Source organism: Ranitomeya variabilis, chromosome 4 (genome assembly GCF_051348905.1).
Source record: "Ranitomeya variabilis isolate aRanVar5 chromosome 4, aRanVar5.hap1, whole genome shotgun sequence".
NCBI lineage: Eukaryota > Metazoa > Chordata > Amphibia > Anura > Dendrobatidae > Ranitomeya > Ranitomeya variabilis.
This window is the reverse complement of record NC_135235.1, coordinates 252116590-252139608: the sequence shown is the minus strand read 5'-3', so window position 1 is coordinate 252139608 and position 23019 is coordinate 252116590. Positions and strand designations below refer to the sequence as shown.

Genomic DNA, 23019 nt, shown 5'->3' with positions numbered 1-23019 from the left:
TTACAGCAACAGACACAGAAGCGCACGTCACTGACAGCAGCCGTCACCTCCCATCAGGTAAGGTAATGGGGACATCCACCTCCATCATGTCACACAAAGTGTCCAGGGAAGTCTGCAATCACTTTCCGAATTACCGTAGTTCATTAAATGTTCTGTTCTCTGGTCAGGAAGAAAGTGAACGTCACATTGCGGAAAATTTCCTCTTACCAGAAAGCCGTGACATTGTGAGACCTTAGGTTACAGGAGGTGTGACTGGCGATGTAACTGGTGAAGTGACTGGCAAAGTGACTGGATGTGTGGAAGAGGATGTGACTGGCGGTGTGGCAGGCGGTGTTACTGGCGGTGTGGCAGATGATGTGACTGGCGGTGTGGCAGGCGGTGTGACTGGCGGTGTGACAGGCAATGTGACTGGCGGTGTCACTGGTGGTGTGGCAGATGATGTGACTGGCAGTGTGGCAGGTGATGTAACTGGCGGTGTGACTGGCGAAGCGACTGGAGGTGTGGCAGACGGTGTGACTGGAGGTGTGACTGGCGATGTGGCAGATGATGTGACTGGCGGTGTGGCAGGCGGTGTGACTGGCGGTGTGGCAGATGATGTGACTGGCGGTGTGGCAGGTGGTGTAACTGGCAGTGTGACAGGCAATGTGCAGATTAAATTTTCACATCAGCTCCATGAAAGGTTACAAAACTCCCCTATAATAATTACCAGCCTTTTCGCGTTCATTTCAGTGTTATTTCTCTTTGTAGCTCGTATATAAAATATTTTGAGCAGTTTAGTTTTCATTTCCGTCTGGTAGGAAAAAAGAAAGCGCACGTCACTTCCATAATGCGAAGTCCACACTGAGCACTATCAGGAAATAGGAAGAATTTCTTATTATTTCAATTACACATACAGCGTTCTCAGCTGCAGATTCCTCTGCCTGCATGTGCCTGTGTGCAATTTCACCTTCCCCCTCTCTCCCCCCTGCTAGATAGCTGTAATGTGAGACCAGTGTGCCAGCATCCTTCACTGAGCAGTTTATGGATTTAAGCTGGGAAAGGCAGCCATAGTACCATGTGCTCTTTTGTTACTGCAGAAACTTAAAGGGAACCTGTCACCCCCAAAATCGATGGTGAGGTAAGCCCACCATCATCAGGGGCTTATCTACAGCATTCTGTACGGCTGTAAATAAGCCCCTGATGTTACCTAAAAGAGGAGAAAAAGAGGTTAGATTATACTCACCCAGGGGCGGTTCCACTGCGGTCTGGGTCCGATGGGTGTCTCAGGTCCGGTCCGGAGCCTCCCATCTTCATTCCTGCGGCGCAGGCGTACTTTGTCTGCCCTGTTGAGGGCAGAGCAAAGTACTGCAGTGCGCAGGCGCCGGGACAGGTCAAAGAGGCCCGGCGCCTGTGCACTGCAGTACTTTGCTCTGCCCACAACAGGGCAGACAAAGTACGCCTGCGCCGCAGCAGCGGCGTGAAGACCAGAAGAGGACGTCATGGAATGAAGATGGGAGGCTCCGGACCACGACGCCCATCATACCCGGACCGCAGCGGGACCGCCCCTGGGTGAATATAATCTAACCTCTTTTTCTCCTCTTTTAGGTAACATCGGGGGCTTATCTACAGCATTACAGAATGCTGTAGATAAGCCCCTGATGACAGTGAGCTTACCTCACCATCGATTTTGGGGGTGACAGGTTCCCTTTAATAGTAAAGCATAACTCGACCCCAATTAGTGACAGAGATATGAAAGTTATATATTTTGTATGTGCGACAATAGGGCTACACGCCACTGCGTTTTCTGAGTGCAGCGCCTCGCAGGGACCAAGAGACGGATTGCAGTTTAAGCGAGTCATATCTACCTCGTGTTTACACTTAAAGGAACCCCCATGACGTCGGGAGCATCATGATCATTGTGTCGTCTTTCTACGAGGTTCAAACGCCAAGATATGTGGGATGATGGTTTTTCATATACTCAAGAAAGAGGAGTGCAGTCCATAGGTCTGCCCACCCCGTGAGGTCATCCAGGGGGAGAGACCCTTAGTTTGGGGCAAAGGTATAAAACTCCGAGGCCCAGACAAGGGGGTGTCTTGCCGGGGGATTCCCCCCCCCCCCCCCCCCCCGGCCACCACACGGCGTACCATTGAGTGATATGAAAGAACCGTAAGTCGATGGTCACCGTTAATCCCTCTTTATTTGTAATAGTCTGTACATACTGTACGATACTTGTCTTCTTTTATAATATCCTTTTACCCTTTTGTAAACACTGCCTACCTTTTTGGATTAAAATATGTAAAATTACTAGCTTAGTTTCTCCTTGCTCTATAACGTACTGTCACGTCTTCTGAAGTGAATTTCGCTACTAATTTGGGCTGGCTCTGGACCCGTTATTAAGGAATCTGAGCTGGTGGCAGCGGATTTGTCCTGTGCGTTTGAGAGGCTTTGTAGCGATGGACGGCGTTGATAATTATTGTTCCCGCCTGAGTGGGAGTAGTTATATCGCCCTCGCTGCAGTGTGCCCATTAGCCAGTACAAGGTAAAGCAGCCTTTCTGGTGACTAATTATCCTAGGTGCAGTACCCTGTCTGACCTAAGGGTAAGGGGGGGGCGCCAGGGAGATGCAAGTTCCAAACCGGAACTGTGAAATGGGATATAGATAAATCCCCTTCAGAAAGACCTGGGCAATCAAACAACCCCGGTTCATGACATATTAGTGTGAGCGGCGGGGATGATAAAGATATCCTACCTGGGATCCGTGACAAGCACTTTCCAATCAGAAGGTTGCAGGTAATAAAACTGTCAATGACGTGAGGTTAGCTCAGCTCTTGGATCCTCCAGGAGCATGGAAATCCATCTTGATCACACGTGGACATAGAAGAAACAGTAGATGTTCCCGCTCCAGAGAAAAAAAGTTGTCTGTCAAACAGGAGGAATAGAGCTGGAGTGACAGAGGCTTCAGATCTACCATAGGCCTTCAACCTCATTTATATATGTATATTGGCGCAAATAATTTGGGGAGTGAAATCCTGCTGACAGATTACCTTTAAAGGGAATTTAGCCACAATTATAATGTGTGTATTTTTCATGTAATATTTCATTTTCACATTTGTGACTTCTCTGCCTGCACTTGTGTCCAGCAGTTATGTCTTAGGTTGCAGTACCTGTGACTGACACCAGGTGGTGCCAGGCTGTTAGCAGACCACAGCCCAGTTCATTTCTATGTTCTACAAAACGAAAGTAGGGAGCAGCAAGACTGATGATGAGGATGATGATGAGGATTAATGGCAGAGCAAGTGCTTCTCTAAGACATTACCACACAGGATAGGATTAGATACATGGCTCAGCAGTCAGTATCACACAGGAGAGGATTAGGTACACGGCTCAGCAAACAGTATCACACATGACAGGATCAGATACAGTGCAGCAGACTGTATCATACAGGATAGGATGAGATACATGGTTCAGCAGACAGTATCACACATGATAGGATTAGATACACAGCTCAGCAGACAGTATCACACAGGAGAGGATTAGGTACACGGCTCAGCAGACAGTATCACACATGATAGGATCAGATACAGCGCAGCAGACTGTATCATACAGGATAGGATTAGATACATGGTTCAGCAGACAGTATCACAAAGGATAGGATTAATACACGGCTCAACAGTCAGTATCACACATGATAGGATTAGATACACAGCTCAGCAGACAGTATCACACAGGAGAGTAGTAGATACACAGCTCAGCAGACAGTATCACACAGGAGAGTAGTAGATACACAGCTCAGCAGACAGTATCACTCATAGGATTAGATACAGGGCCCAGCAGACAGTATCACCCAGGACAGGATTAGATACATGGCTCAGCAGACAGTATCACACAGGAGAGAATTAGATACACAGCTCAGCAAAGAGTATCACACATAGGATTAGATACACATCTCAGCAGACAGTATCATAAATAAGAATAGATACACGGCTCAGCAGACATTAGCCAGCAGGCTTAGATACATTTGATCATCAGTTCTCCGTCTACATTTCTGCTCCTGGTTGTCCCTGATGATATGAAGCCCCCTGTATGTGAGGAGTTGACCAGCGGAGCGCAGTCTATGAGAAATCCGCCATTACGTCGGGTTACAATGGGGTTTGCTTTCATAGATTGTGGTAATTGCCTCCAGGCTCCGTATTCTCTGCACTCCTGGGTCACAATGGGTTAATGCGCAGTTCGGTGGTCCGGCTGCACCCCCATCATTCTGCTCTCTGAGTCAGGGGGGCTGCAGACATGTCCGCGGTCAGAGCGGGGCGCCGGGTACAGCATTAGTGATAATGGTATTGGCGGCACAGTCGTCTCGTACATTTATAGAGTGAATTGCTTTCATTTTCTGTAAATGTGCTGAATGCCAGCTGGTGGGGCCCAAACCTCCTGGAAACAATCAATGGCAGAACGAGAGCTGAACACCTAGAGCGCTGAACCCAGCCCGCTCCACGCCACGGAAATCAATAGCGAGAGCGTTTAGTGCCTCCAGAAACAGCTCCCGGGATCTGGCCGTTCACATCGGCCATTTTAGTCAAGAAATATCCCCCCAGACGCAGGTTAGGCTTTGTGTCAGAGAAGCCGCTGACAACATGGAGGTTTATCAGAGCCGCAGCGATCGTCCCAGAACAAAATGCAGCGACATTTCATCCCATTATCAATGATAAACCAGTCAGCAGGCAACAAACAAATCAGCGCAGAAAACCGTAATGAGGTCCGGTCATGGCGGCCGACAATCCGGTGAGATTTCACCACAATCGATGGCAAAGCCGTTAACGCTCCTCGGTCCGGACCTGTGGGGTCAGTGGAACTTTCCTGTACGAATTGTAATCAAGTAATCAACGATCGAAAAACACATCATGAAATGTAACAAAGCAAAATACAGCAAACCCCCGAAATCGCCCCAATTCCGATCACCGTGGTCCGAAATCTCATTCATCGACTCGGGTTTTGCATCTTTTCACTAATGTCCAATGTGAACCTGTTCTTAAAGTGACCTTGTCAGGAGCCTCGTGCGCTCAGTGGAAGCCCAGCGACCGGCAATGGCGCCCCTGGTGGCCGGGCACATTAATACATCATTGATCCATTATGGGCATTCGGAGGTCCCACCTGCACATTTCTGCGCTGGCTGAGCTTTCTCTTCCTCCTTTTCCTCTTGTACTTTCCAGATATTTAACCGCCATATTATTCTCTTTTGCATTTACTCTGAGAGCTTAAAGTTCAATTAAATTAATTTGTCATAAAGCAGAATCTGCCTTTCATGTGCGTCACCTTTACTATGTGCCAGACGGGGACTTGAATGCGTCTAGACCGGGCAGATAAAAGCGCCTCGCCTCTGATGGCAGCCCACAAATGGCTGAATGCATCCGGTAATTGCTCAGTTGAAGCAAATAATTAGTAAATTAATTGAAAGTAATTTTGGCGGATCACAGAGCCGTGCACTGCCAGCGTGACGTACAGAGCGATCGGCAGGAAATACTGCTGGCGAGAAGTCACAAATGTGTCGTCACCGTGGATCATCACGAGTGTCCTTACTTCCTCCGCAGATTCCACTTTGTCCTGATCCACAGTTACATCCCTGTCTTATGCTCCAGCCACATAAGAAGCTGCAGCAGAGCTCACATTCCCAGCATTCTCTGCTTGCTCAGTGTCTGCAATCTGTGAACTTGCTTGATGTAGGAAACCTTAACTTCCATGCCTCATTATATGTATGTATATAATTATTGTATTGTAGCTGCTGTCACATGGACGCCAACTAGAGAGGAATCCACAACCCATGATGTGAACACATCAGAAAGAAAGAGAGAGGATGGAACCAGAGGTGAGGGATCCACACTAAGACCATCAACTCTCAGGGTTCTACCAACTCCCCTCTTGCTCCACTTCCCTTTTTCCTCTTCTCCTGTTTCTCCAGCTCATCTATTCTTCCTCTTCTCATTTTGCTCCCGTCTCCTTTCCTCCCACGCTTTCTCCTCTTCCTTTCCTCTTGCTCCTCTTCCTCACCTTCTGCTCCTCCCCTGCTTTTTTCTTCCCTGTTGTTGCTCCCCCACATCCTCCCCTCTTCCTCCTTCTTCTGTTCTTTCCCCCTTTCTTCTTGCTGTTCCTTTTTCTTCTACTCTTATTTCTATTTTTCTTCCTTTTTTTTTCTTCTCTTGATCCCTTTACTTTTTTCTATTCCTCATCTTTCCTATTTTGCTCCTCCTCCTCCACTTTTGCTATTCCTCCTTGTTTCTTGCTCCCTCTTTTACACTGTTGCTTCCAGTTCTCACCTTTTGCTCCTCCTCATCACCTCTTTCGTCTTTTCCATTGTTGCTCATCCTTTTCTTCACCTCTTGCCCCTCCTTTTTCATTGTTGCTCCTCATCTCTTGATCCCGCGCTTCCTTTCTTCCTCCTCCTCATCATGTCTTGCACCTTCTCTTCCATTGTTGCTCCTCCTCACCTCTTGCTCATCCTTTTCCATTTTTGCTGCTATTCCTCACCTCTTGCCCTTCCTTTTCTATAGTTGCTCCTCCTCTTTATTCTCCTCATCACATCTTACGCCTCCTTTTCCATTATTGCTCCTCCTCCTTCTTTCTTGATCCTCCTCTTCCATTTTTGCTCCTCTTCCTCATCTCTTTCCTCTCCTTTTCCATTGATGTTCCTCCTCATCTCTTGTTCCTCTTCTTCCATTCTTCATCCTCCTCACATCTTGGGTCTCTTTTTCCATTGTTGCTCTTCTTCTTCCATTGTGGCTCCTCCTCCCTCTTTCTTGCTGCTCCTCTTCCTCACCTCTTGCCCCTCCTTATCAATTGTTGCTCATCCTCTTCCTTTCTTCTTCCTCCTATGTCTTACCCCTCGTTTTCCATTGTTTCTCCTCCTTGCTCTTTCTTGCTCCTCCTTTTCCATTTTTGCTCCTCTTGCTCATGTCTTTCCCCTCCTTTTCTACTGTTGTTGCTCCTCCTCCATCTTTCTTGTCCCTCTTCTTTCGTTCTTCCTCATCACATCGGGTCTCCTTTTCCATTGTTGCTCTTCCTTGCTTTTTCTTGCTCCTCCTCTTCCATTTTTGCTCCTCTTGCTCATGTCTTTCCCCTCCTTTTCCACTGTTGCTCCTTGTCCATCTTTTTGTCCCTCTTCTTTCATTTTTCCTCCTTATCACATTGTGTCTCCTTTTCCATTGTTGATCCTACTATTTAATTGTTGCTTCTCCTCCTTCTTTCTTGCCCCCTCACCTCTTGCTGCTACTCTTCCTGTTATTTCTCATCCTGTCTTGCATCTCCTTTTCCATTGTTGCTCCTCCTCCATCTTTCTTGCTCCGCTTCTTCCATTCTTCATCCTCCTAATCACATCTTGCATTTCTTTTTCCATTCTTGCTCCTTCTCACCTTGAGCTGATCCTCTTCCTTTGTTCCTTCTCCTCAAGTATTCTCTTTTTCCATTGTGGCTCCTCATCCCTCTTTCTTGCTCCTCCTCACTGTGCTGCTCCTCTTCCTTACCTCTTGCCCCTCCTTTTCTATTGTTGCTCATCCTCTTCCCTTCTTCCTCCTTATCACGTCTTACGCCTCCTTTTCCATTGTTGTTTCTCCTTACTCTTTCTTGCTCCTCCTCTTCCTCATGTCTTTCCCCTCCTTTTCCACTGTTGCTCCTTGTCCATCTTTCTTGTCCCTCTTCTTTCATTCTTCCTCATCAGTGTCTCCTTTTCAATTGTTGCTCCTCCTTCCTTTCTTGATCCTCCTCTTCTAATTTTGATCCTCCTCATCTTTCCCCCCTCTTCCTTTGTTGCTCCTCCTCCTTCTCTTGCTTGCTTTTTTGCACCTCTTGCTGCTACTCTTCCTTTGTTTCTTCTCCTCATCATGTCTTGCATCTCCTTTTCCATTTTTGCTCCTCCTCTTCCATTTTTTGCTCTACCTCATCTTTTCCTCTCCTCTTCTTTTGTTGCTCATACTCACCTCTTGCTGCTCCAATTCCTTTGTTTCTTCTCATCATGTCTTGCCTCTCCTTTTCCATTGTTGCTCCTTCTCCCTCTTTCTTGCGCCTCCTCACCTTTGCCCCTTCTATTCCTTTGTTGCTCCTCTTGCTTCCTTCACCACTTTCTGGATCACCTTCTCCTATTATCACCTTCTCACCTTCAACTCTAACATGAGCAGAACATTACAATCGTCATTTCATCTCATCTTCTGATTTTTTTTTTTTAATACTTCACTTTTTGCTATTTTGTGGGTTTCTCCAGTACAAGGATCCTCGTCACCTGCAGATACACCTGGTGTAAACCCGACAAATGCACCTGATGAGATGCCATCCTCAGGTATAATCAAGTCAATAATTGAGATTTTCTGACGATTATTGTCCGACAATTGGCCCTGTAACTTCATACTTTATGACATTTTATAGGAAACACCACAGCCACAGAGAGCACAGAGAGAAACGCGTCAGGCGCAGCCGATGGCAGTGTGACCGGAGGTAGTGTGCAGGATGTGGCCCCCTACACTGCAGACACATGGGGGCTTTCATCACCTAGTTAGATTAGAGTCTACATAAGCTGAGACTTTAGATTCAATTCACGGCAGCACAGAGTGCTTCAGCAGTGGTATAGCAAGAAGAAATGCATGTGATGATGCTTGTGAGGACCCAGATTGTACGTTATGGGCAGCCATGATGTGAGGAGCCAGAAAGGAGACAAGTGGGAGGAGCAGAGGCCACAGCAGCACAGAGGATTTCCAGAGTCGTATGTTCCTGTAGGAGGCACCGTCCATTATGGAGGGAGGCTCATTTTCTGCACGTTCTCTGCATTCATCTTTTCTGATTTTTTCATCTTTTTTAGAAGTTGTGACATTTACTTCATTCTCAGAGGGATTTTTCTTGTTCATTACTGATGTCACGCCAACCAGAAATACGACTGACATCACAAAGAACGGTAGGTGGGCAGAACCAGAACACAATGGTGGGGCCTCACCTAGGTCTATCTGCCTCTGGGAAAGCTGTGTGACTACCAGTATGACTGTCCCCAAAATGAGTCATGCAGGGCCGGACTGGCCATCTGGCAATTCTGGCAAATGCCAGAAGGGCCTGTCTGGTTGTGGGCCGCCTTGTTTGTTACATTGTTAACAGAATCGGTGTTCTCAAGTCGCTGCCTCCATTACTTATCTCAGCATGCCACGGGAATCTTTAGAAATATGGTCTTGTATTAAATCTTGCTTTCCTCCATCGAGTTTAATATTAGTAATATATCCCATCTGCTGCTTGGGGATAGGGACAGCACGGGCCTGTGTGATTTCAAATGCCAGGGCTGAATTTCAGTCCCAGTCCGTACCTGGAGTCATGTATGCAGGTACGGACTGGGGATGAAATTCAGCCCTGGCATTTGAAATCACAGAGGCCCATGGTGTCCCCGTCTTTAATAACCAGATGGGATATATTACTAATATTACCCTGGATGGAGGAAAGGAAGATTTACTACAAGACCAATATTTCTAATTATACCCATGGCATGCTGACCCACGGCATGCTGAGGTAAGTGATGGAGTGACCGGCTTTGTACTCCGTCACAAATGATAACAGTATGTGTTGTGATTTTGCTTTTTGCTCCCTCTAGTGGTCATTAGTGATTTGACTCTGGAGCGTCTGTCTTTTCCTTTATCCTCACCTGGGCCGTTAGTTCAGGGGCGTTGCTATATAAGCTCCCTGGACCTTCAGTTCAATGCCTGGCATCGTTGAAATCAGAGCTAATCTGTTGTGCTCTTGTCCTCTGATCCTGGTTCCTGTTTTTCAAGCTAAGTCTGCTTCTTTGCTTTTGCTTTTGTTTTGTTTGGTATTTTTGTCCAGCTTGTTCCTATCTGTATCCTGACCTTTGCTGGAAGCTCTAGGGGGCTGGTGTTCTCCCCCCGGACCGTTAGACGGTTCGGGGGTTCTTGAATCTCCAGCGTGGATTTTTATAGGGTTTTTGTTGACCAGAAAAGTTATCTTGCTATATTCTGCTATTAGTAAGCTGGCCTCTCTTTGCTGAACCTGGTTCATTTCTGTGTTTGTCATTTCCTCTTACCTCACCGTTATTATTTGTGGGGGGCTTGTATCTTGCTTTGGGGTCCCTTTCTCTGGAGGCAAGAGAGGTCTTTGTTTTCTTCTCCTAGGGGTAGTTAGATTCTCCGGCTGGCGCGAGTCATCTAGCGATCACCGTAGGCATGATCCCAGGCTACTTCTAGTGTTGGCGTTAGGAGTAGCTATTTGGTCAACCCAGTTACCACAGCCCTATGAGCTGGATTTTTGTGTCTTGCAGACTTACACGTTCCTCTGAGACCCTGTCCACTGGGGTCATAACAGTATGCCAGGCCAGTATTAAATGTTTAATGCATTGCAGAAGTGGGATTATAAGAAAGAAAATTTTGAGGTTTTTTTTCCCTCTCTCATTTTTTTTTTTTTTTTTTCTTTTCCCCTTTACCTCAGAGTGGCTTAAGCTTGCTGCAGACATGAATGTCCAGACCTTGATTACAAGTGTGGACCAGCTTGCCGCTCGTGTGCAGGGTATACAAGATTATGTTACCAGAAATCCTAGGTCTGAACCCAAGATTCCGATTCCTGAACTGTTTTCAGGAGACCGATTTAAGTTTAGGAATTTCAGGAATAATTGTAAATTATTTTTGTCCCTGAAACCTTGTTCGTCTGGAGACTCTGCTCAACAAGTAAAAATTGTTATTTCATTCTTACGGGGTGACCCTCAGGATTGGGCTTTTTCGTTGGCGCCAGGAGATCCGGCATTGGCTGATATTGATGCGTTTTTTCTGGCGCTCGGTTTACTTTATGAGGAACCCAATCTTGAGATTCAGGCAGAGAAAGCCTTGCTGGCTATGTCTCAGGGCCAGGACGAGGCTGAGGTGTATTGCCAAAAATTTCGGAAATGGTCCGTACTGACACATTGGAACGAGTGTGCACTGGCCGCTAATTTTAGAAATGGCCTTTCTGAGGCCATTAAGAATGTTATGGTGGGTTTTCCCATTCCCACAGGTCTGAATGATACCATGTCCCTGGCTATTCAAATTGACCGGCGGTTGCGGGAGCGCAAAACCGCAAATTCCCTCATGTTGTTGTCTGAACAGACACCTGATGTGATGCAATGTGATAGAAAAACCGCAAATTCCCTCATGGTGTTGTCTGAACGGACACCTGATTTGATGCAATGTGATAGAATCCTGACTAGAAATGAGAGGAAAATTCATAGACGCCGGAATGGCTTGTGCTACTACTGTGGTGATTCTACACATGTTATCTCAGCATGCTCTAAACGTATATCTAAGGTTGTTAGTCCTGTCACCGTTGGTAATTTGCATCCTAAGTTTATTCTGTCTGTAACTTTGATTTGCTCACTGTCATCTTATCCTGTCATGGCGTTTGTAGATTCAGGTGCTGCCCTGAGTCTTATGGATCTCTCATTTGCTAAGCGCTGTGGTTTTATTCTTGAACCATTAGAAAATCCTATCCCTCTTAGGGGTATTGATGCTACGCCATTGGCAGAAAATGAGCCGCAGTATTGGACACAGGTTACCATGTGCATGACTCCTGAACACCGCGAGGTGATACGTTTTCTCGTTCTACATAAAATGCATGATTTGGTTGTTTTGGGGCTGCCATGGTTACAGACCCATAATCCAGTCCTTGACTGGAAGGCTATGTCAGTGTCTAGTTGGGGCTGTCGTGGTATTCATGAGGATTCCCTGCCTGTGTCTATTGCTTCTTCTACGCCTTCGGAAGTTCCGGAGTACTTGTCTGATTATCAGGATGTCTTTAGCGAGTCCAGGTCCAGTGCATTGCCTCCTCATAGGGAATGTGACTGTGCAATAGATTTGATTCCAGGCAGTAAATTTCCTAAGGGAAGACTGTTTAATCTGTCGATACCTGAACATACCGCTATGCGTTCATATATCAAGGAGTCTCTGGAGAAAGGACACATCCGTCCGTCTTCTTCCCCTCTTGGTGCGGGATTCTTTTTTGTGGCTAAAAAGGACGGATCTTTGAGGCCTTGTATTGACTATCGGCTTTTAAATAAGATCACTGTCAAATTTCAGTATCCTTTGCCGCTGTTGTCTGACTTGTTTGCCCGGATTAAAGGTGCCAAGTGGTTTACCAAGATAGACCTTCGTGGTGCGTACAACCTTGTGCGCATTAAGCAAGGGGATGAATGGAAAACCGCATTCAATACGCCCGAAGGTCATTTTGAGTACTTGGTGATGCCTTTTGGGCTCTCTAATGCCCCTTCAGTTTTTCAGTCCTTTATGCATGACATTTTCCGGAACTATCTGGATAAATTTCTGATCGTTTATCTGGATGATATTCTGGTTTTTTCTGATAATTGGGACTCGCATGTGGAGCAGGTCAGGATGGTCTTTAAAATTTTGCGTGAAAATTCTTTGTTTGTCAAGGGCTCAAAGTGTCTTTTTGGTGTACAGAAGGTTCCCTTTTTGGGGTTCATTTTTTCCCCTTCTGCTGTGGAGATGGACCCAGTCAAGGTCCGAGCTATTCTTGATTGGACTCAGCCCTCGTCAGTTAAGAGTCTTCAGAAGTTCTTGGGTTTCGCTAACTTCTACCGTCGTTTTATCGCTAACTTTTCTAGCATTGTGAAACCTTTGACGGATATGACCAAGAAGGGCTCCGATGTGGTTAATTGGGCTCCTGCTGCCGTGGAGGCTTTCCAGGAGTTGAAACGTCGGTTTACTTCGGCGCCTGTTTTGTGCCAGCCTGATGTCTCGCTTCCCTTTCAAGTTGAGGTGGATGCTTCAGAGATTGGAGCAGGGGCCGTTTTGTCGCAGAGAGGCCCTGGTTGCTCTGTTATGAGACCTTGCGCCTTTTTCTCTAGGAAGTTTTCGCCTGCGGAGCGAAATTATGATGTGGGCAATCGGGAGTTGTTGGCCATGAAATGGGCATTTGAGGAGTGGCGTCATTGGCTCGAGGGTGCTAAGCATCGTGTGGTGGTCTTGACTGATCACAAAAATCTGATGTATCTCGAGTCTGCTAAACGCCTGAATCCTAGACAGGCCCGCTGGTCATTGTTTTTCTCCCGTTTTGACTTTGTTGTCTCGTATTTACCAGGTTCAAAGAATGTGAAGGCCGATGCTCTTTCCAGGAGCTTTGTGCCTGATGCTCCTGGAGTCGCTGAACCTGTTGGTATTCTTAAGGATGGTATTATCTTGTCAGCTATTTCTCCAGATCTGCGACGTGTGTTGCAGAGATTTCAGGCTGATAGGCCTGATTCTTGTCCACCTGACAGACTGTTTGTGCCTGATAAGTGGACCAGCAGAGTCATTTCCGAGGTTCATTCCTCGGTGTTGGCAGGTCACCCAGGAATTTTTGGCACCAGAGATCTGGTGGCCAGATCCTTTTGGTGGCCTTCCTTGTCTAGGGATGTGCGGTCATTTGTACAGTCCTGTGGGACTTGTGCTCGAGCTAAGCCTTGCTGTTCTCGTGCCAGCGGGTTGCTCTTGCCCTTGCCTGTCCCTAAGAGACCTTGGACACATATCTCCATGGATTTCATTTCTGATCTTCCGGTGTCTCAGGGCATGTCTGTTATCTGGGTGATATGTGATCGCTTCTCCAAGATGGTCCATTTGGTTCCTTTGCCTAAGCTGCCTTCCTCTTCCGATCTGGTTCCTGTGTTTTTCCAGAACGTGGTTCGTTTGCACGGCATCCCTGAGAATATTGTGTCAGACAGAGGATCCCAGTTCGTTTCCAGATTCTGGCGATCCTTTTGTAGTAGGATGGGCATTGACTTGTCGTTTTCGTCTGCTTTCCATCCTCAGACTAATGGACAGACGGAGCGAACTAATCAGACTTTGGAGGCTTATTTGAGGTGTTTTGTCTCTGCTGATCAGGACGATTGGGTGACCTTCTTGCCGTTAGCTGAGTTTGCCCTTAATAATCGGGCTAGTTCCGCCACCTTGGTTTCGCCGTTTTTCTGCAACTCTGGTTTCCACCCTCGTTTTTCTTCGGGTCATGTGGAACCTTCTGACTGCCCTGGAGTGGATTCTGTGGTGAATAGGTTGCAGCGGATCTGGAATCTTGTGGTGGACAACTTGAAGTTGTCACAGGAGAGGGCTCAGCGCTTTGCCAACCGCCGCCGCGGTGTGGGTCCCCGACTACGTGTTGGGGATTTGGTGTGGCTTTCTTCCCGCTTTGTTCCTATGAAGGTTTCCTCTCCCAAATTTAAACCTCGTTTTATTGGTCCTTACAAGATATTGGAAATTCTTAATCCTGTATCCTTTCGCCTGGATCTTCCTGTGTCGTTTGCTATCCACAACGTGTTTCATAGGTCCTTGTTGCGGCGGTACGTTGTGCCTGTGGTTCCTTCTGCTGAGCCTCCTGCTCCGGTGTTGGTTGAGGGCGAGTTGGAGTACGTGGTGGAGAAGATCTTGGATTCTCGTCTCTCCAAGCGGAGGCTTCAGTACCTGGTCAAGTGGAAGGGCTATGGTCAGGAAGATAATTCCTGGGTGGTCGCCTCTGATGTTCATGCGGCCGATTTAGTTCGTGCCTTTCATGCCGCTCATCCTGATCGCCCTGGTGGTCGTGGTGAGGGTTCGGTGACCCCTCACTAAGGGGGGGGTACTGTTGTGATTTTGCTTTTTGCTCCCTCTAGTGGTCATTAGTGATTTGACTCTGGAGCGTCTGTCTTTTCCTTTATCCTCACCTGGGCCGTTAGTTCAGGGGCGTTGCTATATAAGCTCCCTGGACCTTCAGTTCAATGCCTGGCATCGTTGAAATCAGAGCTAATCTGTTGTGCTCTTGTCCTCTGATCCTGGTTCCTGTTTTTCAAGCTAAGTCTGCTTCTTTGCTTTTGCTTTTGTTTTGTTTGGTATTTTTGTCCAGCTTGTTCCTATCTGTATCCTGACCTTTGCTGGAAGCTCTAGGGGGCTGGTGTTCTCCCCCCGGACCGTTAGACGGTTCGGGGGTTCTTGAATCTCCAGCGTGGATTTTTATAGGGTTTTTGTTGACCAGATAAGTTATCTTGCTATATTCTGCTATTAGTAAGCTGGCCTCTCTTTGCTGAACCTGGTTCATTTCTGTGTTTGTCATTTCCTCTTACCTCACCGTTATTATTTGTGGGGGGCTTGTATCTTGCTTTGGGGTCCCTTTCTCTGGAGGCAAGAGAGGTCTTTGTTTTCTTCTCCTAGGGGTAGTTAGATTCTCCGGCTGGCGCGAGTCATCTAGCGATCACCGTAGGCATGATCCCCGGCTACTTCTAGTGTTGGCGTTAGGAGTAGCTATTTGGTCAACCCAGTTACCACAGCCCTATGAGCTGGATTTTTGTATCTTGCAGACTTACACGTTCCTCTGAGACCCTGTCCACTGGGGTCATAACAAGTATGGGTGCATTGAGAACATTGATTCTGTTAACAATGTAGCACACAAGGCAGCCCACAACCAGACCAGCCCTTCTGGCATTTTCCAGAATTGCCAAATGGCCAGTCCGGCCCTGCGTGTATGGACACAAGAGGTGACACCACAAATATCAGTTTGCATAGTAACAGCCTCAGTGCTATATCGGAGCGCCCCCATCCCCCCAGGAGAGGTGCTGCAGGGGCTCAGACTTCTGCCCTTGTTTTTCAGATGTGGAGTCCAGGAGGGAATCTCACCGCAACCTGGTCCTGGTCCTCGTGTCTCTCATGCTTTGCTTCTTGCTGATCATTGTGCACCTATTCCTGCTAAAGCTCAGAAAAGCCCATTACTCCTGGAAGAAAGGTGAGGGACCCTCGGAGTGGTCACCCACGACAGACTTGGGTGTCTCCTAGACCTACAGAATAAAGGGGGCACCTACAGCAAGGGTATTACTAATAATTACAGCGCCACCTGCTGGTAGAAAGTGGGGATTCAGATTACTGGGCTGCCTGCAAGTATATGGAGTCTTCATATTATTCATTGTGCTTGATTATATCACACCATGACATTCAGCAGCAGTTTGTAGACATTATCACTGTCCCCAATGGAAAAAAAGATGATGTGTAAATGATCCCTAGCATTGTGTGAAATGTGGGAGGAAACTGGAGTAGAAAGAAAGGCCCTAACAAACAAGCCACACTGCACTCCCCACACACACTGCACCCCTACTGCATTCCCACGCACCCCCACTGCATTCCCACTGCACCTCTACTGCACCCCCAGTGCAACCCCACTGTAACCGTACCGCATTCCCACTGCACCTCCAATAAACCCATAATGCATTCCCACAGCACCCCCACTGCATTCCCACAGCACCCCTACTGCATTCCCACCACACCCCTACTGCATTCCCACAGCACCCCTACTGCATTCCCACCGCACCCCCAAATGACCGTCATTTCATAGAAACTTTAATTTTTGTTGGTATTTTCTTCTTTGGGTCATTACTAATGTCGCCCTTGATGTCCTACGCAGGTGAATAACTAACAGGAGAAAATAGGTGACAAATATTCAGCGCAATTTTTCTTATTCATAAAAGTCAGCACAGGGCAGGAATATTATTTTTGCCAAACTTTAAAGTGTTTTCCCCCAAATCTTACGTTATCCACTATCTGTAGGAGATAACCTGCTGATAACTGTGGATCCGCACTAGAGGTTTCCAGAACAGCACTCTATGGGAGTGCTCCGCACAGTCCTGACTTGAGTGGACCAGAGGTGCGCATGTCCGGGCTCTGCTCCGTTCACCATCTACGGAGAACTATATGGGCTTGTAGGAATGGAGAGGAAGGCAGGGAGTCTCAATGCAGGCAGTCCGAATTGGGAGAGGTGGCAGGATGATGCCGGAGGGTGCCGATCCTGCGGGTGAACACAGCACTGAGTAACAGGAAGGGGAGGATTTCATTTCAGTACTCCATCCAGGTAAAATCAAATGAGTTTATATAGTCCATAATTAAAACAAAATAAACCACAAAAAAACAATGACGCGTTTTTGGCGCGATAAGCGCCCTTAGTCATAGGATTTCAGAAAGTGAATGGGGAAAGTTATATATAGAGGACGAGATCCAATCACGGTGTAATCATTAGTTAATTGAAAACAGCAGGTGATAACATACTTACGGACAATTTAACATGCAGTACGCCATTAATACATGTAAAATAGCCAATTTGAAGCGGGACTGTGATTTTTAAGTAAACTAGGGGATAACATGTTACCAAGGGCGAGTCCCCTTTTGGCAACACACCTGCAACCTTGGTTGGTAATGGCGCGTAAAATGTTGACAGGCATGTCAGTGATGACAGGCAAATATCTGCGGATGATGCTACTTAATATATTAAATTGGGGTCTATAGGGAGTCGAGAAAGTTACATTAGATTGGGTGTCGCTCCCGCGCGGTGCTTGTGTAGTAGGACATAGGGGAAATCTGGGTCTGCTAGAAATAGTCCTGAGAGCCCAGTGATTTCATGATTGATATAGCCCCCATCAATGAGGCGTTTGCTGATAGTCACACTTTCCTCCATGAATGATTTATTGGTGGAGCAAATATGCTTGTCTCAATTCAGCTCACTATAGAGTACTGCTCGAATGGTATGATGAGGGTGTGAACTAGAATGGTGGAAAACCGAGGTGATGGATGGCTGTAACGACTAAACGATGGGGAACGGTGGGATAAAGGTTCACCACATCGCAGGTTGTGAACCAGCAGCCATCATTCTCTCCTATTCTGGAACAACAAAACTCTTTGTATGCACTCACAAAGATGACCTTTCACATGTTGCGTTTTTTGGGTTGGAAAAAGTGGAACCTCCGAGAAAAGGATAATTGGCAGAGAATTTTAATGCTGAGGGATGCTTTTTGGATCTTACATTTGGATACTAAATTCCAGGACGGAATTAATTTAAAACCCGATCTATTTTACATGTATTAATTGTGAATTGCATATTAACATACTGACGAACAAGTTATCACCTGCTGTTTTAAATTAACCCCTTTCCGACATCGGGCGTAATGGTATGCCGATGTCGGACTCCCTCCCTTTGATGTGTGCCCCGGCGGTGAGCCCACATCTTTCCCAGCACATGTCAGCTGTTTTGAACAGCTGACATGTGCCCGAAACAGCCGCGGGTGGAATCGCAATCCACCCGCGGCAAGTAACCTGTTAAATGCTGCTGTCAAAACGCCAACAGCGGCATATAACATGCACTACTGGCAATCGCGACGGAAATTCTCTCATCGGTGACCCCTGTCATGTGATCGCGGGTCACCGATGAGTTGGCATGAGGTCTCCAATGAGTTGGCATGAGGTCTCCAGGAGACCTCTATGGTTGTCACTACCGGATTGCCAAGAGCGCCTCCCAGTGGTCGGTACTCATAGCAAGTGAGGTATTCTGTTACATACAGGTGATCTGATCTTCGCCTGTATGTAGCTGAGCCGATCAGGTTATGGCAGCTTCTAATCTCCAACGCAAACTATTGAAGCATGCCAAAAGTGAAAGTGTTTTAAAAATATTAAAAAAAATATAAAAGTTCAAATCACCCCACTTTCACCCCATTCAAAATAAAACAATAATAAAAAAAATCTAGCACAAATATTTGGTATCGCCGTGTTCAGAATCGCCCGATCAATGAAAAAAAAGGATTAACCTCATCACTAAACGGCGCAGTGAGAAAAAAAAAAAGTAAAAACACCAGAACTATGTTTTTTTGTTCGCCATGACACTGCACTAAAATGCAAAAACGGGCGATCAAAAGAATCTATCTGCACCAAAATGGTATTATTAAAAACGTCAGCTCAGCGCACAAAAAATAAGCCCTCACCCAACCCCAGATCACGAAAAATGGAGAGGCTACGTGTATTGGGAAATGGAGCAATACTTATTTTTTTTCTTTTAACCAAGTTTGGAAAAAAATTGCATTACCTAGTTTAAAAAGAACCCAGACATGTTTGGTGTCTATGAACTCGTAATGACCTGGAGAATCGTAATGGCCGGTCGCTTTTAGCATTCAGTGAACCTAGTAAAAAAGCAAAACAAAAAACAGCTGTGGGATTGCACATTTTTTGCAATTTCACCGCACTTGGATTTTTTTCCCGTTTTCGAGGACACGATATGGTAAAACCAATCATGTCGTTCAAAAGTACAACTCGTCCCGCAAACAACAAGCCCTCATATTGACGTAAAAATAAAAAAGTTATGGCTCTGGGAAGAAGGGGAACAAAAAATGAAAACGCAAAACCGAAAATAGCTCCGGTCATGAAGGGGTTAGTTAATGATTACACTGTAATTGGATCTTGTCCTCTGTATATAACTTTCCCCATTCACCTTCTTTATAAGCTTGTACTCGGCTTTCTCCATCAGTCCCACAGATAATGAACGGAGCGCTGTTTTCAGGGTTACGGAGTCACATTCTGGGAATCACTGGGAATCCCAGAGGTTGAACTCCAAGCTATACCCTAGGCTATGGATGGAGGATAATTTGCCATTTTGGGAAAAACCCCTTTATATACCATAAGACCCAGACCAAACCACAACATTAATTTATACCCCAAACTGATCAATGAGATCTCAGACCAGATATAGAAATAAATTCACACGCAATTCAGATGAAGAAAAAAAATAATTTTTTAACACACTGCTCCCTACATTCCCTTTTTTACAGACTGATCCCTATGCCCTATATTTCTCACACAGACTGCTCCCTACATTCGCCTTTTTTACAGACTTATCCATATGTCCTATATTTCTTACACAGACTGCTCCTTATGATCCCTTTTTCAGAAGACTGTGTGAGAAATAAAGGTCATAGAGAGAAGACTGTAGAAAAAGGGGGGAATGTAGGGAGCAGTCTGTAAGAAATATAGGGCACAGGGAGCAGTCTAAAAAAAGGGGAATGTAGGGAGCAGTCTGTGAGAAATATAGGGCACAAGGAGCAGTCTGTAAAAAAAAGGGGGAATGTAGGGAGCACTGTGCAAGAAATTTAGGGCACAGAGAGCAGTCTGTAAAAAGAGGGGGAATGTAGGGAGCAGTCTGTAAGAAATATAGGGCATAGGGAACAGTCTCTAAAAAAAGGAGAAATGTAGGAAGCAGTCTGCTCCCTATGCCTACATTTCTTACAGACTGTTTGCTACATTCCCTTTTCTGCAGATTGCTCCCTATGCCTTATAGTTCTCACAGACTGCTCCCTACAGTCCTCTTTATTACAGACTGCTCCCTATGCTCTATATTTCTTACAGACTGCTCCCTACATTTCCATTTTCTGTAGATTGCTCCCTATATTTGTCACACACACTGCTCCCTACATTCCCCTTTTTCTACAGACTGCTCCCTGTGCCCTATATTTCTCAGACTGCTACCTACATTCCCATTTTCTGTAGACTGCTCCATATGCCCTATATTTCTCACAGACTGCTCCCTACATTCCCCCTTTTTCTACAGACTGCTCCCTATGTCTTATAATTCTCACACAGACTGCTCCCTACATTCCCCTCTTTTTCTGTAGACTGCTCCCTATGCCGCTCGCTTCTCGCAGCAGCTGGGGTTTCGCCTCGCCTATTGGAGAACTTGCAAATTTTTTGATTATTGTAACTAATAAGACTAATAATATAAGTAGAAGATTATTAGGAAACAACGAATGATCCCAAATAATATGACTACTAATTATTATATTTTGGCATTTTATATTTTGGTTACTATTTATTTCTTGCTTCTTTCCTCCCCTACATTTGCCCTTGTATTGCCCTTAGTCGCATTAATTGCCATTATCTTCTGTGGCAGCGCTCTCCTCCACTTGACAACATTTTGTTAATTTTCAAGGACGTATTTTCTGCCTTGAAATTTAAAATAAAGAATCTTTTTCTATTTCTCGAATTGCTCATTTAATGGCCTACAATATTTTGTGAGGTGGAGTAATGAACGATGCGAGGCGGCATCACCCAGCGCCCGGCCCCACTAATGGGATTCTAATTAATTAATGGACGAGACCTGTTTATATTTCCACCTTTTAAGGGACAAAACTTTCGATTTAATCCACCAACCTGACACAATCAGCAAACGAGGCGAGTTTGTGGGAATGAATGAGACATGGAGCCCGGGCTGCAGCTGGTAATTCTATGCCCTGGCCGTGTCTGTGCGGCTCGCTCTGCGCACACCTGCTGCTCGCTATTCTTCAGGCTGCTGCACACAATAGTCTGATGACAAGTTGTTCCCTTCCATGAAATTATCCACAGGCTTTGTGGCCGGCAGGTTTTGTGGCCTTTGCCTTTTCTGTGTCTTTAACGAGGTGGAACGTTCCGCAGAAAACGTTCCGTGATGAAGGTTTAGAAACTTTACTGTATCTCAATGACTCATATTCTTTGTTATTGTATCTTTTGTCCAGAAAATGAAACATCGGATCAGACGCTAGAGAGCACAAAGTCCAGATCTAATAACGAGGAGACGTCGAGTCAGAGCAGGAACGCCGCTGCGCCAGGTCAGGAACGAGCTCTGGTTACTCCAGTTTACAGTGGGGGAAAAAAAGTATTTAGTCAGCCACCAATTGTGAAAGTTCTCCCACTTAAAAAAATTAGAGAGGCCTGTAAACAGGTAAACTACAACTATGAGATTCAAAATGAGAAAACAAATCCAGAAAATCACCTTGTCTGATTTGGGAAGATTTATTTTGCAAATTATGGTGGAAAATAAGTATTTGGTCACCTAAAAACATGCTGGATTTCTAGCTCTCTCAGACCTGCAAATTGCCTCTGCTGAAAAAAAGAGGACTTAACTCTATAGCGCCACCTATTGGAAGTAGCGATCCTACAAGTCACAATCAACCCTTTAACGAGTCGTGCAATATGACTTAGGATAAAAGCCAAATCAGTATCTCAATTCGCAGACACGGTGTTTCAGGCTGTTGGCCCTCGTCAGTGCGAAGTCATCTCTCAGACCTATAACTTCTTCTTTAAGAGGCTCCTCTGTCCTCCACTCATTACAAGTAGTAATGGCGCCTGTTTGACCTTGTTGTCAGTATAAAAGACGCCTGTCCACAACCTCAAACAGTCACAATCCAAACTCCACCATGGTGAAGACCAAAGAGTTGTCGAAGGACACCAGAAACAAAATTGTAGCCCTGCACCAGGCTGGGAAGACTGAATCTGCAGTAGTCAAGCAGCTTGGTGTGATGAAATCAACTGTGGGAGCAATAATAAGAAAATGGAAGACATTCAAGACCACTGATAATCTCCCTCGATCTGTGGCTCCACGCAAGATCTCACCCCGTGGGGTCAAAATGATCACAAAAACGGTTAGCAAAAATCCCAGAACCACACAGGGGGATCTAGTGAATGACCTGCATACAGCTGGGACCACTGTAACAAAGGCTATCATCAGTATGGCTGGTTTCACACTAGCATTCGGCAGGGCTGCGGATGGCAGCCTTCTTCCTCCGTTAAGCCTCGCCCACTTCCGCACCTCTTCCTTCAGCTCCGCCTACGTTTGCCTGCGTCCTGCGTACCCCATCTTTAACATTGGGTACGCAGGCCATACGGATGCGTGCGGATGCCTCCGCATGCGTCATCTTGACGCTGCGCTGATCTGCGTCAAACGCAATGTTGGATTTTGTTGCGGTCGGCGCAGCTTCAAAACGACGCATGCGGAGGCATCCGCACACATCCGCAAGGCCTGCGCACCCAATGTTAAAGATGGGGTACGCAGGACGAATGCAGAGGCGGAGCTGAAGAATGTAGGCGGAGCTGAAGAAAGAGGTGTGGCAGTGGGAGGAGCTTCACGGAGGAAGAAGACTGCCATCCGCAGCCCTGCCGAACGCTAGTGTGAAACTAGTATAACACACTATGCCGCCAGGGACTCAGATCCTGCAGTGCCAGATGTGTGCCCCTGCATAAGCCAGTACGGGCCGAGCAGAAGTTTGCTAGAGAGCATTTGGATTATCCAGAAGAGTATTGGGAGAATGTCATATGGTCTGATGAAACCAAAGTTGAACTGTTTGGTAGAAACAAAACTTGTGTTTGGAGGAGACAAAATGCTGAGTTGCAAAGATCCAAAGAACACCATACCTACTGTGAAGCATGGGGGTGGCAACATCATGCTTTGGGGCAGTTTTTCTGCAAAAGGGACC

General features: G+C 46.2%; 1 protein-coding gene and 1 long non-coding RNA gene across 11 annotated transcripts in view; one reads left to right on the top strand and one right to left on the bottom strand.

The window, feature by feature from the left end:
- The window catches only part of LOC143764176 (uncharacterized), a 40927-nt gene that overhangs the window by 14417 nt on the left and 3491 nt on the right, over positions 1-23019 (bottom strand). Inside the window, exons 2-3 of one of the 2 annotated variants that reach the window (XR_013213076.1) lie at positions 2728-2897; positions 707-847 (exon numbers count right to left, since the gene is read on the bottom strand). This is a non-coding gene — a long non-coding RNA (uncharacterized LOC143764176). The remainder of the gene's footprint in view (positions 1-706; positions 848-2727; positions 2898-23019) is intronic. The other variant, XR_013213077.1, reaches the window with a different exon arrangement.
- The window catches only part of CRTAM (cytotoxic and regulatory T cell molecule), a 42183-nt gene that overhangs the window by 16192 nt on the left and 2972 nt on the right, over positions 1-23019 (top strand). For 4 of the 9 annotated variants that reach the window (XM_077249490.1, XM_077249484.1, XM_077249482.1 and 1 more), the window contains 7 exons: positions 7-57; positions 5752-5838; positions 8224-8298; positions 8385-8456; positions 8815-8907; positions 15582-15713; positions 21283-21375. In XM_077249490.1, the coding sequence (XP_077105605.1) occupies positions 7-57; positions 5752-5838; positions 8224-8298; positions 8385-8456; positions 8815-8907; positions 15582-15713; positions 21283-21375 (603 nt within the window). The remainder of the gene's footprint in view (positions 1-6; positions 58-5751; positions 5839-8223; positions 8299-8384; positions 8457-8814; positions 8908-15581; positions 15714-21282; positions 21376-23019) is intronic. The other 5 variants (XM_077249486.1, XM_077249483.1, XM_077249487.1 and 2 more) reach the window with 5 other exon arrangements.